Below are 19,598 nucleotides of genomic sequence, written 5' to 3'. Positions count from 1 at the left end.
GGAGAACATAAGTGCTGGGATATGGCTAACGAATTTCAGGGTCCGCATGATAGAATTGATTCAAATTAAGGGGTACATGTGTAAAATCCAACTTTCTGGGGAGGAAAATCAATCATTTATGAAGCAAATCTAATTCCAATGACGGCAGATTATATTCATTGAATGCTTTTTATATGTCTGACACTGTGCTAGGAGTTTTCCACATATATTACCTCACTTGGTCCACGTGAAAGCTGTAAGGCAGTTACTATTATTACTCTGACTTGTGAAATGAAGAAATACAGCACAGGCAAGTTAACCCAGGATGACTCAATGGCTCTCGAATTTCTATTGAACTGAGAAACAGAAAATGTCTAGATCCTAATTGTTTAATTTAGTGAACATAAGTAATAATTCCCAAATATGATTTTTAAGGGTAGACATTTTCTTAGACATGACTAATTAGGCAGTTAAAGGTAAAATAAAGTAATATTCATGTTCTTTCATACAAAGACATATCACATAGTAAAAAACTGTCACAAATTTTGATCGTATTTTCTTTTATCTGGAAGTAATTTCTTTTATATTGTTTCCTCATATAGGTCACTGAAGGGGCCCAGTCACTCCAACTTGTAGTCAGAACCCACCATTTGCAGGAATCACATTTAAATTTGGTGAGTTACACATTCTTCCTGGTCCTCAAAAACTCAGAAATGGAAACGAATGAAACCAGACAGTCAAAAAAATGCATGGACAGGGAACTCTGATCTAAAGATAATCACAATGCAATTCTAATCCTGTGAAGAAAAAATAACTTTGCTTCATTGTTTTATTCCCCCCCCCCCCCCCCCGCCCTGCAAATCTCATGCAGCAGACTGCAATAGTGTCTGCAAGATGGCTAACTGCTGAGTCTTTGATTTAATGAAAACTTAGGGAAAGCAATTCAATTCACTGCAGGGACTGCTTTGTTCTTCCATTATGATTCTTTTTTAATGAGAAAGATGATTGTAAGGATAAACTCTATTCCTCTGAATTTTTACACTAGTTACATACAAAGCACTATTTTGGCAGAAGGGGACTTATCTCCTTCAGGCAATATAGTTATCATCTTGTAACCACCCTTCAATCTCCCACAAGAATGCTGGAGCTTCGTGCCAAGAATGAGTATTGCTCTATGCCAGCTCTCAGCATGGATAGATGAATGCTTAAAGATTTCCAGAATTAACAGTCAACATAGACTCCAGATAAAACAGGAAGACAATCCCTCCCTCCATGCTTATATGCTGTTTGGAATAGAAGAATCAGAAGGGCATCCATTAATCAAGTATTTGGCACGGGGAATGAGGGAGGGCCTGATGTATAGTGTGTGTGTGTGTGTGTGTGTGTGTGTGTGTGTAAGTTTATGTAAGGATTCATTAAAAGAAAATGGTGTTGCATATTCACGTCATTTTCCTTCAGTCTAAAAGTCATTTATTGTGCTAAGTGATATTGAAAGTTCTGCCTAAGGAATCACTCTATTTGAGATTCAGTCACTTTAGCACAAACAGTATATGCACTATTAGGTACTGTAAATTTGGTTAAGACTGTGGGAGACTTGACTTGGGGCAGATTCACCCTGTAAGCACTGCATATGTATGAAATTTATGTACTTTTACATTATTTAGTAGGTTGTGAGCTTGATAAATAATAATTCATGTCCCAGGAGCAAGTTCTTTAGAGTAGGTACATTTTCTGGGGTTGGAGGAAACTATACTCATTCTTGCAGCCTGAAAGCATGCCACAATGAAGTAGGAAGTTTTAATGGCATTTCCTAATACCCATAAGTGACTGAGGGAATAGCTATACATTGGAAACTCTGAGCCCAGTGATAACGTTATTTCATCATGGCAGCCATGGAGTGAGAGTAGACAGTTCTCTTTCTTTTTTTTTCCTTTGGTCAAGTGTATTAAAGTATAATTTATATCTAATAAAAGGCACCCCTTTTAAGTGTACAGTTTGAAGAATTTTGACAAATGTATATAGTCACGTAACCTCTACAGTAATCAAGGTATACAGAACATTTCCATTACCCCGAAAGTTCCCTTGTGTCCCTTTGCAGTCAACACCCCACTCCCCACTCTAGCAACCACTGATCTATTTCCTGACCTTATAGTTTTGCCTTTTCCAGAACATCGCATTACTATGCATTATGTAAGTATACAGTGTATAAGCTTTCGTGTCTGGCTTCTTGCACATAGCAAAATGCTTTCGAGATTAATCCATATCATTGCATGTATCAGTAGCGTTTTCCTTCTACGGCTGAGTCATACTCCATTGTGTGCATTTACCACAACTGTTTTTCTCCTTTCACAAACTGATGAGCTTTTGGGTTGGTTACAGTTTGGGCTTATGAATATGAATAAAACTGCAATGGACACTTGCGTATAGTTCTTTGCGTGGATATGATGTTTTCATTTCTCTTCGAAGAATGTGATTGATGGGTTACACGGTAAGTGGATGTTTAACTTTATAAGAAACTGCCAAGCCGTTTTCCAAAGTGTCCGCATCGCTTTGCATTCCCAGCAGCAGTATTTGAGCGTTCCAGTTGCTCCATATACTGGCAGGCAGTTTTGCTAGAAATGGATTTTAATTTTCCCCTTTGATCTTCTCTAACAATTTCCCAGCATGGTCTGTGTAAAAATCCCTTCACCCCCACCCGCTGCCCCACCTTCTCTTCTCCCTTCCCCAACATAAGCATAATTCCCATGGAGTGTCCACCAAGGTTCATTTCAGAAATCACTGAGGTACAGCCTTTCTATACTGTGGGGGATAAAACTCTCCAATCATACATATGAAGTAAAAATAAATGCAACATGACAAGGAACAGGAATGGAGGTTTGCCAAGTAATTTCCCATAAGGGAGATGTTTTAATAGGCTCCAGTGACTATTACCTCACCAGACGTAGGTAAGTGACAGTAATATCTCCCCCACGACTCTCAAGGGAGTTACAATTCAGTATTTACATTTGTCAAGTCCTTCCTTATGCAACCATCTAAGAATCCCTTCTCATTTAGTCAAGGTTATCCAGAGAAGTGGAAACTGAACTAGCTGTGTATGAGCAGAACTCAGGCTTCAACATACAAGATGGCCAAAAAGCACATGAAAAGATGCTCAACATCACTGATTATTAGAGAAGTGCAAATCAAAACTACAATGAGGTATCACCGCACACCAGTCAGAATGGCCATGATCAAAAAACATACAAACAATAAATGCTGGAGAGGGTGTGGAGAAAAGGGAACCCTCCTACACTGTTGGTGGGAATGTAAATTGGTACAACCACTATGGAGAATAGTATGCAGGTTCTTAAAAAAACGAAAAATAGATCTACCATATCATCTGGCAATCCCACTCCTGGGCATATACCTGCAGAAAACCGTAATTCGAAAAGATACATGCACCTTAACGTTCGTTGCAGCACTATTTACAATAGCCAAGACACAGAAGCAACCAAAGTGCCCATCGACAGATGAATGGATAAAGACGACGTTGTACGTATATACAACATCACTGGAATAATGGAATATGGAATATTACTCAACCATAAAAAAGAATGAAATCATGCCATTTGCAGCAACATGGATGAACTTAGAGATGATCATATGAAGTGAAGTAAGTCAGACAAAGACAAATATCATATGATATCACTTACATGTGGAATCTAAAAAAGAATGATACAAATGAACTTATTTACAAAACAGAAACAGACTCACAGACTTTGAAAACAAACTTATGGTTACCAAAATGGAAACATTGGGGGGAGGGATAAATTAGGAGTTTGGGATTAACAAACACACACTACTATACAGGAAATAGATAATCAACAAGGACCTACTGTGTAGCACAGGAAACTATACTCAATATTCTGTAATAACCTATATGCAAAAAGATTCTGAAAAAGAATGGATATATGTATATGTATAAATGAATCACTTTGCTGTACACCTGAAACTAACACAAAATTGTAAATCAACTGTACTCTAATATAAAATAAAATTAAAAAACAAAACAAAACTGAGGCTTCTGCTCTGCGAAAATCCTGGATCCTGCTTTAACTCTTTTTACTGCTCTGGCCTGTGTTTTTGACTTCCTATAGCAAGCACCAAAGAAAATTCCAACAAAGGCAAGGGGCAAAGATTCACAGAGGCAGAGCCATACAAACAGAACTGGGGAGGTGAGATCTTCAGGGGATTCTAGGATCTGACGTACTGTGAAATGCCAGATACCTAAGTTTCCCAGACCTTGTGGTTTTCTGAGAGGTCTATATTATTTCGTATGAAGTCCTACGTTTCTTCTAATTACACAGATATTTTAAATCTTGCAGCATTGGTAATTGAGAATTTAGCCTATGTAATTGTAAGAAGTGTAAGAAGTATAGTGTTTCTGCAGAGAACAAATATGAAGCCTGCCTTACATTGGAAGAGGCAACAATTATCTTCTGATTAATGTCTCCCCAGCCACCACCAAAAGGAGCAATACTTTTCTGGTACAAATTCTGAGAAGAACATTCTTGTGGGGACTAGACTACTGGGCCATGAGTTGCATCCAGCTATTGTGTGTAGACAAGGCTGTCATCTTTATATATTTCTCTCACCAATCCTGCCCTATTTGAGTGCTCTGGGTGAAAAAAGAAGATAGTGGGTAAAAGGGATCAGGAGAGGGTGAGTGCTTGATATTCCTGAGCTGACTTAATGCCTTCAGCCTCTCCACTGAGAACTGAAATTTGAACCTAGACCTCTAGGATTTCTGTCTTCTGGAATTTAATGTTCAAACCGAGAATATTTCTCTTGAACAGTAAGGCATGAATTTACTTTTCAGTATTCTCTTTGGAAAAAATCAAAGGGATTACACATGATGATATTTTTGAGTGTTCTGTTAGTACTATTAGTAACTTGTTTCATCTTCACACTCACCCAAAGAAATATATAAAAGATTCAACAAATATTTTAAAGTGTATGTAAGAATTTGCTGGAATTCATGCAATACTCATCAAATTTTTAGCTGCAAGCTTGTCTTTTATTCAAAATTGGAAGAGCTTATAAAAATATCTTTCAGTGAAAAAGCAAAACTTGTAGAACTAGTCATCAGGAATATCTCTGATGATGCTCAACAGTGGCAACCTTTGCTTCTCTTTCTAGGGTCTGTATACAAAAAGAAGCAGGCACTTCTGATTCTATCCATGCGTTCATTACTGATACCCATTCTTTCCCCGTCATCATAACTTGAGGAAGAAAACAAGGAACGAAAGTATTTTCTTTTCACTCTCAGCATCCTGGTTTTGCTCCACAATCTTTACCTTCCCCATCACTGAGCAACTTGTTGATAAGGAAAACAAAAAGAAATTGGAGAGGCAAGAACTGAGAAAAACTGGCAGGAGAAAAGGAAGAAGAAATTATTGACTATTTAAAAATTGTGTGGTTTATATATATTCAGAAGTTAAAAACTGCCAAAAAAAGAACCACGGATATCTATTATTTAAGAACTGCTGAAAGTAGTTCTGGGAAGCAGCAGGATTCTTGTAATAATTGATAAAAGAAGCTTATGGGCAAAAAGTTTGATGACATAATTTTTCTTGATAAGAAATATATCCTATTTCACCTTTGTTTTAAAAGCCTGTCACACTTCTTGCTTCTACATCCAAATGCAAGAACTGAGTGGTCTTTAGTTGTTCACAGTCTTTGCTTTTTGTGTTTCTCTGCTTCCTGATTTCAGCTAGTATTACATGGAATTTTAAGAAAAAAGTAGGCATGAGGAAGAGGCTTCCCAGGCAAATCCGTAAGTTTTGGGAAGCTTCACTATACTTTCTTAGTCATATACCTGTGAGATAATAGAAATATATATGTATCGTTCTCTGTCCCCAGTTCCTGGCTCAGAGCTCCTAAAACACTTGTAATTTCCTAAGTGAGAAGAACGCTAGGAGCATATTTGGTTCTAATATTCGGTCTTTGACCCTAGTTCCTGACACAGAGCTCCTAAATCCCTTACAATTTCCAGAGAGATAGGAATTTCTTTTGTTTCTAATGAGGTGACTCTTGGTGCGCTCCTGGATGGGGCTGGTCGCCAGGAACACCAAGCTATGATTAGAAACCTGGAACTTTCAGCCCCGTCTTCCCATTTTCCAGAGAGAGGAGAGGGGCTGGAAATGAAGCTAATGATCATGCCCACCTAATGAAGCCTCCGTAAAGGCTTCATTAGAGAGCTCTAGGGTTGGTGAACACGTGACATGGAGATGCTAAGAGCTGTGCCCAGAGAGGGCCTGGGGGCTCCACGACCCTTTCCACACACCTTGCCCTACTCACCTCTTCCATCTGAGCATACATCTATATCCTTTATCACATCCTTTTGTAATAAACTGGTAAACAGTAAGTAAACTGCTTTCCTGAGTCCTGTGAGACACTCGAGCAAATTAACCAAACCCAAGGAGGGTTCGTGGGAACCTCTGATCTATAGCAGGTAGGTCAGAAGCACAGGTAATAACTTCTATCCATCTCCAGATAGAACTGTCAGAAGTGAGTTATATTGTAAGACACCCAGCTGGTGTCACAGAATTGCATGGTGTGGGAAAAGCCCCACACATCTGGTGTTGGAAGTATTGTGGTGTGGTGGTAGAGCAAGAGTAAAGGAGAAACACAAGGGGAGGACTACGTTTTTCTTTACAATTCCTGAAACCCTACTTTGTACATATAGCGTGAGTTTGGATTTCAGGCATTATTTCAATGGGGGTGTGTGTGTGTGTGTGTGTGTGTGTGTGTGTGTGTGTGTATTTTTCCCCCCCGGCTGTGTTGGGTCTTCGTTGCTGCACGCGGGCTTTCTCTAGTTGCAGCAAGCGGGGGCTACTCTTCGTTGTGGTGTGTCGGCTTCTCCTTGCGATAGCTTCTCTTGTTGCAGAGCATGGGTTCTAGGCACGCAGGCTTCAGTAGTTGTGGCACGCGGGCTCAGTAGTTGCGGTGCACGGGCTCTAGAGCGCAGGCTCAGTATTTGTGGCGCACGGGCTTAGTTGCTCCACGGCATGTGGGATATTCCCGGACCAGGGTTCAAACCCGTGTCTCCTGCATTGGCAGGCGGATTCTTAACCACTTCACCACATTGTCCGAGTAATTTCCCCAAAGTGGTTACAACTAACCGAGTAACAGCTATCTAAATTTTATCTGAATTCTCAAATGTGATACACTGTCATTGGAACTACTTTTTTGAAGTACATTTTTTTTCTATAGAGTTGTATTAAAGAAGCTCTTTAGGAGAAACAGCAAGATTTTTAAAAATTTTAGAACCATCTGGAATAAAAAAACCTAGCTCCAATCACAAAGGGCTAGCCTTAAAACTTGTTCTACAGTATACTTTTTTTTTTAAGGAGGATGGTCTTTGTAGGAATCAATTTTTGGTTTTCTACAAATTTTTGTAGGAACCAATTAATAATCAGGGACAAATTCAAAACTCCAGTTTGAACTGGCGTTACACTGAAACTTATACTGCATTCTGTTGCTTCAGAGTCTTTGATCATTGGTTCAGTGCAAATTTGGTGAGGAGAATTCACTTCAACTCTGAAGTCAAATTTCCACAAGGCTTTTGTAATAACATCACCCTTAATGCTCTTGAAAGGCTTCTTGCATTTATCACAATATGTTTACATGTGACAATCATACATTTTATAATTAAAACAATAAAGAAAGATTGTTAATTCCTGAGTCTAACTTATTGCTGTTGTGTGGCCTAAGGTGGTATCAAATGAATATGGTGGCCTTGTGGGGCCAGTGACATCTGTGCTGGAAGAATTGGGAAGGCTGGCATCTTGCTCAATCCTGACCTGCAGCACTCCCGGCAGAGTACTTAGCAGAGTACTTAGGAAGTACCTGCAAGGGAGGAGAAAATGTGCCCATGACAGCACTTTCCTCACACACATCACACTTTGCATCCTCTCCTCTTTGCTCTGTTCATTCCCTCTCAAATCTTGAGGTGCATGAGGAAGGAGATTATTATGTCTCTAGAACACGGCACGGAATCAGCCTATACAAAATTAATGTAATTACTAGGTTGATTTCCAGATGTTAGCTTAATGCCAGCCTATTAAAACTTCTAAAGATGAAGCTTAAAACAAACAAACATTCTGAGTAAACACCCAAATAAAGACACACCAGCATATTTAGTGATAATCTGAGGCAATGCAGAAATCTCTGGATAGGGCATTTTAGAAACTGGTTCTCTCCATCACCAACTGCAATGACAGTCGGAGTTTTCTGAGGTCCTCTTCAGTCTTTTGCTTCCAAAGAGCCTCTGAATTCCTTGCTGCTTCTGGTCCTTGGCCTCTTTCCAGTCATGCCTCTGCCCTGCCCACCCTCGCCATCCTCTCCCAGCACCGTTTACAGTCACATCCTCCTGACATCAGTGCTGTGCCTCACTAGACTTTGCCCCCAGGGCTGGTTTCTTATCCAGGGTTTTGAAATTCAAAGGGAAAAATCCTCCTTTTGCTCCAACCTGTCTCCCTTCCCTCTTCCTTCCTCCCCGGACCGCACATGGGTGGGCACAGTGGGTCATGAAGGCACCCAGCCCTAGCCTGGGAGGGGCCCCTACTCTCCCTAGTTCTGTAGCCTGGAGCAGGTTCCTGATGCTGGGGGAGTCTCCGATCTCCTATTTATAAAATTTTGGATAATAATTCTTATTTCCTTGGATTGAAGGAATAAAAGAGGTAATTCACATAGGTAGTAGCTGGCACATTATAAAGCCTCAACAGAAGGTATTATTATTAACTTTGGGTCTTTTTCTACATTTAGTTTTTTAAGCTTTTCTGTCTCTACCTGTAACTGTGAAATTATTCTCTGTTTCTTAGAATGGCTTGATTTTATTTTTTTCCCTGATGAGAGTTTTTGCTAAATCTCTGGGCTCCTGGAAAGTAAGACTGACAAGAACCCAAAGACTAGTTGTAGTTCACCATCTTGTAGTCGAGACTGTTTGGTTCTAAAAATCTCTACAGAACGTAAATTCACCACTTTCGTGTGATGTTTTTGGTTATATTAGAGTGTTGCAAAATTGCTCTTCATTTAATCTTACTATCCTTAATTATAATCCTTGTTCTGGGCTAAAATCATTCTATTCTCTAATAATTCTAAACTATTATCCAAGCTTTCATCAAGTGATTTTTAAGTCAAACTGCATAGCTCTCTCTTCTTGAACGACCAAACTATACATTCCTCATGTTAACAGTCTCTCATAAGTAAATTTCTAATTATATGCCTCCCCAATTTCCTCATTTTCTGGAGTTCTTTCCTGGATTGAGGCACCAATGGTGAAATTGTGGGTATAACTGTTTAGATAATGCATTTGTAGCATTCAAAATCATTAGCTTCCAAATCCTACTGAGGAAATATAGCTGAGACTCAATGTCTATAACTTCTGTAGCCTGAGGTTTTATTTGAAATGTTACTCTTAAATTAATTATGCCTACCGATGTTAAATTTTAAAAAACAAACACCAATAACACCAATATTTGAGAAGTAAATGAAATTAGCTTTTCCAATACTTTAAACAAATCCCAAGTTAAACTAGAATTCAGTCCTAACTTGTTCATTTTTACTCTCCCTCTAAGATGAAATCTAGTCCTGGCCAAATCATTTTAATTAAGCAATATGACTCTGAAGGACAATCCAAATAAGGAAATATACAAATTCAATGCTGATATACGCTTATTAGCAAAGTTTCTAAAGAGTATGACTCTTAGGATTGATGTATACGGCTATACACATACCTTTACTCATTATTATGGTATATAATTGTCTTCAAACCTATTAATGGCTACTTTTCAGTGCATATTTTACAGTCGACAGCTGATACTGGGGGGTTATTATTGGCTATTTCTGGGCCATAGGTATAATCATAAGTCTCTGAAGTATATCCTCCAGAGATATACCCCAAGGATTTCAACTGCAATTGCCCTTTAATAAGTTTTCCTTGCACTGACTCTTGGAGGACTTGTTTCATTTTTTTGGCTCTTTTAAGTTTAGACAGAACATCTCACATGGCCATTTGTGGTAGCTTTCTTTTCTTTCTTTCCCCCTTTGTTATTACTAGAGTTGTTTGTGTTTACTATTTTTATCTTTCTCGTGACACTTTTCCAAGAACATATATTTGTCTGTAATCCCCTTGGATTTCTCAGGGTTAGCATTTATTAAGACAGCTTCATCAGGCCTGTTCCAGGTTCCAGCGAAGCAGTCTATTTAGATTTACTGAGGGGTACAAGGAATGCTAAAAGGAATTCAAATATAAGCAATTGTACATTTCTGCCTATACATGCATTTCCTACTTCCTGCTGAATTCACACAATTTATGCTTCTTTGTGATTTACTCACTCATTTTGTTTGCTGTATTACCGCAAAATAGAAGAGTGAGATTTGGGGTTTTGAATTGTCTTATGACGCTGTAAGTGAAAAAAGTTAATCTGGTCATCACTCATCACTCTTGCAGATGTTGCTAAAAGAGAAACGAAGCTACATTCTCGGGATTTTGCATGCTTACCTTGTCTGACAGCTAGTGTGGTGGTATAGACCAAGAAGAGGAGGATGTAATTGAGGAAACTCTGGAAGACTGGTGTATTGGCATGGAAATCTTCTGACAGGTACTTGCTGGTCAAGCTAATTCCACAAATAAGGAGGGATAACACCTGGCCTAGAGCCACAGAGATTAACATCTCCCTGAGAAATAAAGAGAAACATAGCAAAGATCAGCATTAAGTCCATTAGAACAATCACTTAAAATTTACTGAGCACTTGTGCCATTCACTAGGCTAAGTGCAATAAACAGTATTTCTTTTAATCCATCATAGCAATGCTACCTTACGGGGGTTTTGCAGAGGAAGAAACCAAAGTTTAGAGGGGTTAAGGAATTTTCTTACAGTCGCATAACTAGGAAGTGGCAAAGCTGAGATTTGAGACCAAATCTCTCCAAGTGATCCTGGCTTCTACCTACTGAGCCCTGGAGCTCTGGGGGGGAATTAACATCATCCTGATGCCACCATGGCATGAACAAATGTTCAGAAACCTGAGAGAGAACCTGAACACTGACGAAACAGGACCATATTCCAACCTTGTCCTCAGGTTCTTGTACCAAAAAACAGAGACTTTTTTCTTCATAGACCAAAATCTTGGCTCTAGGAAAACTTAGGTAAAGGGGCCATACAAACCCCTGATAATCTAAAAGGACTATCTCCTCTCCATTCCCAGATATTGAACAGTTTGCTCTAACAAGCACTAATAAGCACTAGTCTCTGCTCTCCTCTGCTCAAGTCGCAGTTGCTGACACATTAAAACTGTCATTCACGAAGGAAATTTAGTGACTGAGGGGGTACGATAAGGCATTTCAAATTCTGTGAATATTCTCTATGGCTTTTTTTATAGGCACTGACCCTACAGACCACTGTAGTGGAGATTACAGGCAGGAGTCAAATGGCTCACTTTGCATAGAAATAAAACGCCCATGTGGGCTTTATGGTCACATCCACCTGTATGCTCTGACACAGGACAAGCCCCTGGCTTCTGCAAAGCAGACTTCTGGTCTCATCTGACTTTCCTGGTTTATTTATTTAAAGAAAAATGAACATAAAATAAGCAAAGAGTAGTATTTCTAAACAGAAAAGCATTAGGCAGAGCTTCTGCAGCATCGCATATTCCCTCCCCCATGGCAGATGTGAATCCATCTTTCTGGAAGGGGCACTGGACCCCTGGGCAGGGTTCTGGGTGGACACCTTGGTGGTATCCTTCTTTTTAAAAAAGGCATCCATCACTCATTCCATTTGCTTCCACGAGGAGGAGGAATTGTGGCAATGCATGGGGACCTATGAAAAAGACTCTGCAGAGGTTAGCCTGTAACATACTGGCAGAGGCTGCCTTGGTAGATGGGTAGATTGCTCTGTTTCCAGGCACTGGCCCTGACCCTTCAATTCAATCTTCATAAAGGTGTCAAAGGAGTCAAAGCGATATTTTTAAACATGTCAGTTTAAAATGTCAGTCTGTTGCTTAAAATCCTACCCTATAGATGATACCCTAGAGATGGTACCCTACAGAATGCAGTGATCTATAAGGCCTATGTTACACCATCTACAAAGATGTCTGCCAACATTTCCTCACATCCCTCTATATTCATGCTGCTTCTCCCAAAGGGAGGTGGGGTCTATTTTCCTTTTCCAGAAGCTGAGCTGGTCTTGTGACTTGCTTTGACCAATAGAAGGTAGGGGGGGATGTCATGTGACTTCTGGTCCTAAACCTTAAGAAGCTCTGCGGCTTCCATTTTCTGCCCTCTTAGGATACAGCTTCCATGTAAAGAACCAGAGCTAGACTACCGAATACTGAGAGGCTGTGTGAAAAGAAGAAGAGAGACCCAGCCAACCACTGCCACCTCAGCTGAAGTACCAGACATGTGAGTGAGGATTGTGGATCCTCTGGTCCCAGTGGAGCAGCGCCAACCTGAGTCATGTGGAGCAGAGATGAACCATCCCCAGTGATTGCTGCCCAGTTGGAGAACTGTGAGAAATAATCATTGGTTGTGTTGTTTTAGGGCATGAAGTTTGGGGTGGTTTGTTATGCAGTAGCAGATACTGAAACAAGGCCCTCAATACCCTCCCTCCACTCCTACTACCGCAAAGCTCTGCCTCCTGCTTCCCCACTTTATTCCCCCATGAAGCCAGAGCTCCAGACCTACAGAGCTACTTGCACTTCTACAATGAGTCGTGGTCTTCTTTGTTGGCGTTCCTTTTCACATGTTATTATTTCCAGAATGTTCATCCTGACATGTCAGTCTGACTCTTATTCATCTTTCAAGATTTGGCTCACACGTTATGTTACCCCCTTTAAAAAGTCTTCTCTGCCCTCTTTTCCCTGGGATATATCTCCTTTACTTCTATATCATTATACTATAATTATTGTTTTTACTGTGATGCTGGTATAATGTTCTTCACTATATTTACAGCTGGGCAATACCATTCAGAGGAAGTAGAAAATGGAGAGCTTCAAGACAGTGCAGAGGTAGACCTAGGCAACACTGAACAGTTTTGTTGAAATGAAAGGATGATTTCAAAAAAAAGAAGAAAGAAAAGCAGAAGTAAAGAGAAGTACCGGATTTAACTCAAAGGTTTTTAAGCCAGCCTAAGAGAAGTGTGATACCCACTAACAAAAACCACGATAAGGAGTTGGTTTTAGTGTAAAGATAACAAACATTTTTGGTATATTGAATTTGAGCTGCCAAATGAACTTCCAAATGATCCAACAGTATTAGAATCATGGGATCAGAGTTGGATAGGGAGGTCAACCAGGAGAAAAAGATGTGGAACTTTTACATATAAGAGTGGCGGCTAAAGTACTGGAAACGGATGCTAACAACATGGAAGGAAGAAGAGGAAATAAAATAAGAAGGCCTAGGAAGTCTTTGGAGAATCCCCAGATTGGGGTTAGGGACGAAAGAAGAGGCACATCATTGGAGTCAGAAGTGGTTTGAAGGCTAAGGGGAAGACCAAGATAGTTCTTTATGTCAAGGAAACCAAGGGAACAGAGACTTTCGTGGAGGGAACAGTTGTAATATTGAATGTTGCTTAGAGGGCATGAAGAATGAGGACTGACAAAAGATGATTTGTAGTCACTGCCAGCCTTTGAAAGACCACTTTTGGTGGTCAGTACCAGAGCAACACTTGGTATCATGGAAACAAAGGGAACAGAGAATTTCACAGAAGGGATAGTTAGTGGTGACTAATTGGACAGAAGTGGTGAGAAATAAAGGTGCTGACTTTGAAGAATTTTAAAGAATTCCAAGAATCCTTTGAAGAAGTTTGATCTAGTCATACATAACATAAAAATAACAAAAATAGTTAAAATAATAATGTTTAAAATGATTAAAAATAATTTAGAGTGGATTCATGATTATCCTCTCATTGGGTCACTCTTACTTGCATAATAACTTACATCCTTAAGTGGAAGAGAAGCGGGGAGAGTTACAGCTCATATACCAGAGAGTGGGTCCTGGTGCTGAGTATGTCCACTGGAGATGCTGTGTATGGAGTGTGTCTCCTTGGGAAAGGAAGGTCGACGACTACTGCTAGGACATGGTAATTCCTACAACTGCTTAAGTTACAACCATGGTATTTGAAACCTTGGTGATATCCTGAACAAAATCAAGCCACAAAAAAATGACAGAGTGCTTACATAAGAGAAAAAAAATTTTAGTACTTCTGATGTATATGTGCCAATATGTTGAATACTATAAAACAGCCTTCACATGCCAGGCACTATGTATGCAAAGATGAATAAGACATAGTCTTTGTCACTGGGGAACTACTAAACCAAGATTTTGGAGCTTAGTTCCCAAGTTACTACTAGTCCCTTACTACAAAATGGACCCAGGTAAGGTGAAATAGCAATAATAATTCATATTTATTAAGTTCTTTCCATGTGCCGAGTCCTAGGCTTAGAGTTATACATTCTGTCTTATTTAATCCTCATAATAACTTTACAAGGCAGATATTGTTATGGTTCCATTTGCTAGATAAGTAAACTGATGCTTAGAGAGGTAAACAGCCAGCCCAAGGTCACAGAGCCAGCAGGGGGAAGATTTGGATAGAAACTAAGTCATATGATTCCAAATCCCAACCTCCTAATTACTATGCTACACCATCTTTATGCTGCCAAAAAAATACTCTTTTCCCTCACAGAGGGCACAGAACACAGTGCTAAACCTAAGTGGCTGGTTTCCAGAAATATTCTGGGGAAGGTGAAGACAAAACAATTCGTCCCAACTGACTGATGAAAACTCTTCCACCAAGACATCTGTAATGTGTGCCTTTCAACAGAGGTCAACACAAGCTTATTCTTGTTTCTTCATTCAAACAAAACAGCAAATCTGCTGTATTCAATTTCTGCTTGTAATTAGTGGCCGTGTCATTCAGCTGCTGCTGGTATGATCTGACAGAAAACGCACATTATGGTTTTGTCCATCACGCTAATAAACATGACTTGTAAAACAGGAAGGAATGGAAGGGACCTTTTATCAGATTAGTTCACCAGTCCTTTCCCAAGTGAAGGGAGCTAGTACTGGAGCTGTTGCAAGTCTGCACATCTGAGCTAAGTTACTAGAATCACCAAAGCAAAATAAATAAAAATATAAATAAACCTAGATGTTGACACTCGGCTGATTCCACCTCCCACTCCTCTCCACTGCCCCACCATCTTCCTCTCATCAGATTCTCCTTTGTTCCTTTTTAGCACAGAGCAAATCCTTTTGGTGATCTGTGCCTCAGAATGTCTTCCTACCACTGTCTCTGCCTATGGAGCTTTTCAGTTCATTTACTGTCACCTGACCCCTCCTAACAATTTTTTCCCACACTAACCACTACAGCAGATCTGTGGTCCCTTCACTTAATTCTTCATGAACTTAAGGTACCATCTTCTCCAGGAAGCCTCCCCTTGGCCGCCTCTTGCTCGCTAAGGCTGAGTTAAGTGTCCTTCTCTGTATGTTCCTATCTCTACTTGTGCTCACCATACTGTATGACTCATGAGTTCCTGAAAAGAAGGGAAGGTATTCTAGTCATTTCTATATTCCTGGTGCCTTGAGGACTCCTGAATGGGAAGGAAATAAATGCTCAATAAATACAGAATGAATGAATGAACAAATTTACAAGTGAAAAAATATCTACAAATGAAAAAGATCAGAAGGTTTGAAAGACGGCTGCTTAGCTTATCTTGAAAAACTACCAGCTCTGAAAGACAAAAAAATCTCATTTTCACTGTATTCCTTCTGCCAGTTAGACACTGAGATTAATAAACTCTTTTCTGGTGCATTTCTGAACAAGCCTGGTAAGGTGCTATCTTGCAAAAATGATGCTAAATACGGTGCCGGGTGGAATTTTATACTGGGAGCTGTTGGCTATTCATGTAGTTTATAGAATAGCACACCAGATGCATTCTAACATAGGATACAGAGTTCCTATAATTTTAGCAGCAGAAATGGAGAAGAGACTATGATACACATTTTCATCTTTGTTTATGTGTTTAAAAGGACATCCTATCCACTTTAAATTCAGAATGACTAGACAATGAAAAATGTATGAGTCTCAGGAAAAAGTGCTGCTGGAAGCTGAATACCTGTTATAATAGAGCTTGTATTCATAAAGACCGACATAAACCATTACCACAAAAGCTCCGTTCTGTTAAAGAAATAGACGTTAGAATCTTGTAAATAAACTTGTGTTTTACAAAGTAGATATTCAAAATAATAAGATTTAATATAAAACATAAGTTGAATCTCATTTTCTTCCCTTAGTTATAAGAATACATTCTTTTAAAGAGGTATGAAAAATTTCAGCATAGAGTTACATAATCATATTGCTTTGTAATTCTTTGGTATGAGAGTGAAACAATTACATCATCATCTTGAAGGAGAGCACATCAAACTTTCTGCAGAAACATCTTCATTCTGTTAACTATTCTCAGGCAAATCATGTCAGATCTGAATCAGCATATGAATTCAGATGTACGTACATAAATAACACGTATACTGCCTTGACTAAACACAGTACCACTTGAATATGGGAAGAATGTGTTCTACTATGTTCTTTGACGAGATTGCTGTTTTCAGAAGTTAGGACACTGGCTTCTTGAAGATCTTTGCTGAAAGGCTTTATTCCATTTAAGTATTAATTAGACTTCTATGTAAGGAGATTATTAGGCAAGAAGCAAATACACATCTCCAGAGGTTTTTACATTAATTGGAGTTTCTTTGCCTCAGATTCTGTATTCATGGAATTTAACCTGTTCTCTGGTTCTGTGGTATCAGTTTCTTTTCTTTTTGTTTTTTAGAGGAAACCAAGTAAGTCACAAGGAAGCCCTCGTAAACAATATTCCACTGAGTCCATGAGGTAGTAAGTGTAGGAGACATTTGAAACTCTAGTGTGAGAGGATGAGTCACAGATGTGCATATATATTAGATGTTGTTTGTCTAGAGAAGTGGGACAGAACAGTGGAAAGCACCAATAGGGAGTTAGAAGCCCCTGGCTCTTGAGTTCCGTTGATTAAGCTCCATGATCCTGCACATCTCCAACTTTGGGCTCGGATTCCTTCGTGTAAAGTAAGGATACTTTAATTGACGAGTGTGTAAGATACTTATGCTCCCCTTCAAATCTTCTTGGTCTCACTGTCTCCAAGGTATCCTAGCTCCAGTGGTGGCTGCCATGACAGACTGTGAATAGACTGCAATCAAAACTGTGTGGGCCCCGCCCAGTGGCCCCGGGCCTCATGCCCATTCTGTGTGCCTTGTGCCTTCTGCCCTGGAGATTCCAGGTTGATGCTGAAGGCCAGACCTTGTGGGGACCTAGTTGGTGCCCACTCATCAGCAACTGGGAGGTGCCGGGGAATTATTGCACTTGAGCAATAGGAAACTAAAGCAGACAGATAGATTCTTCTTCTTCCTCTCCCCCTGGCCCTCCCCCTGACAGACTGTCCCGAGAAGCAGTCACTTCTGCAGGTTCTCTAAAGATGGTCCTGCCTCACAAGGTTCTCTGTTGGGTACTCAGTGCCCCAGAACTGTCCCTCCCTCCTTCCCTTCCTCACTCCTACTCCCTGGGATTACAGTCCAAACTAAAGTAGCGGCACTTAAGCCTGTGCTTTCTGGGGAACTCGAGCTAAGATAATGAGCTCTACATTTCCTTCTACTCTGTAATTCTCACTTACTTTTAGAAGACACTGATGTGTAATCATTAACTCTTGAGATTGGTGTCTTCGATCTTAAAGTCTATTCCTTCTGTGTATTTGATTAAACTCTTTGGTAGCTGAGTTAGCAGCAATGTTTACTCATTTATTATGCACACACTCTGCAGGTTTGGGGATTAGCTGCAGAGAAAGAGATCACTCAGTAGCATTTGCCAAGGCCTGCTGGGTACAGGTTACGAGGAAGGGATGCTTGGTCCCTGCCTCCAAGAAGCGTGGAGGGGCATGGAACTTAAATAAGTGAAGCTACTGTACCTGCATAGAGAACATAAAAATACCCATGTACTCCAGTAAGTCTATATAAAATTGCTAGAAGTTATCAGAGATAATTTCAGTCTTTAAAACTAGGCAAAGAATATGTCAGTCCCAATCTGACATATACACACTACTATGTATAAAATAGATAACTAATAAGGACCTACTGTACAGCACAAGGAACTCTACTCAATACTCTGTAATGACTGATATGGGAACAGAATCTAAAAAAAGAGTGGATACATGTATATGTATAATTGATTCGTTTTGCTGTACAGCAGAAACTAACACAACACTGTAAATCAACTATACTCAATAAATTTATTTTTTAAATTGGGCAAAGCAAATATGGAAAGGTTTCATGGAGAACAGAGTTTTGAGTCAGTTTTGCTTGTTTTAAATAATGGAAGAGAGTTAATTTGGTATTTTGAAGGTGGCATATTATTCCAGGAAGAATGCTGTGCTGTCTCAGAAGCAGAGACTGACATGCAGAATCACTGGGCTGGCCAGTGAGAATCATAATAATAGCAGAGATAGGTAAAGAGAGGTAAGAAGCAGAAGACCCTAAAGTGTAGGGTAGTGTTTTAATTCAGTAAGAATTGTTCTTTGGAATTTCTGAGCAAGGGAAATAAAGTAAGCTTCTGCCACAACATCCCCAAATTTCTCTGCTCATTCCATTAGTCAGATCCAAATCCTGCTTGTATTATGGGGAAAAGTTTCAATAAGGAGCAAGAGGGAAGAACCAGATGTCTCTGTGCAAGTTTGGCATCCCTGAAACTCCACTAGCTTCATGGTAAATCCACCTCTGACGGAGGCATGCTAGATACATCTGTACTTTCATCTCAGCACTGCAAAGCTGCAGGCTTTTAATACTTGCTTCTTCAAATCTGCAGCATAGCTTTTTATGCATCTTTCAATATTATTTGCAGAATGTTGCCATCTTGTTTTTCTTGTGTAATATAGCCGTGTTTACAGTGATAAGAAGAGGAATTTCTCCAGTAGTATTGATATAAGGATTTCGATCATTTCTTAATAAATAAGAAATACCAGTTGAGGCAAAACAATGATTATTATATTTAACGGAATTTTTAAAAAAGTGATGGGTTGTATGACATTAAACATAACTCCCTTCCCTCCCCCACAAATTGCATAAGTTATTTTTATGTTATGGTTGCTTAGTTTTTTAACTGCTTGCTAACAATATGTCAGGTAATATCTTAAGGCACACTGTATACTTAGAGCAAAGTCCACCCTTAATAAAAGTAGAAGTAAATGCATATTTTTGTCCTATAAATTGTCTTATTGACAATTACAAATTGTAGCTAATATTTTTGTTACATGTGATTAGATTTCACTGTGTTTGTTTTACTTTGCCACATGGCTGATGGAGAATAAGAATAAGAGAAGTTTCAGCTGAGCACTTTTTTTGGTTAATTTATTTATGGTACATTGTGGTATTACCTCTGACTCAGCTTTTGTGTAGAAATCATTTTTAAGGCAACAATCCTCTTTGTGAAGCTTAGTTACTGAGATGATACAATTGCTAAATCCTTTAACCAGACACTCACATAAACTGGCTACTATGAACCCCC

General features: G+C 39.5%; 1 protein-coding gene across 1 annotated transcript in view; it reads right to left on the bottom strand.

The window, feature by feature from the left end:
* The window catches only part of SLC35F1 (solute carrier family 35 member F1), a 422,628-nt gene that overhangs the window by 164,110 nt on the left and 238,920 nt on the right, over positions 1-19,598 (bottom strand). The window contains exon 2 of the mRNA XM_079939168.1: positions 10,526-10,701. Within this exon, the coding sequence (XP_079795294.1) occupies positions 10,526-10,701 (176 nt within the window). The remainder of the gene's footprint in view (positions 1-10,525; positions 10,702-19,598) is intronic.

This window comes from Stenella coeruleoalba, assembly GCF_951394435.1.
Source record: "Stenella coeruleoalba genome assembly, chromosome: 12".
Classification (NCBI taxonomy): domain Eukaryota; kingdom Metazoa; phylum Chordata; class Mammalia; order Artiodactyla; family Delphinidae; genus Stenella; species Stenella coeruleoalba.
The sequence above is the reverse complement of the archived record's forward strand: the minus strand, read 5'-3'. Positions and strand labels throughout refer to the sequence as shown.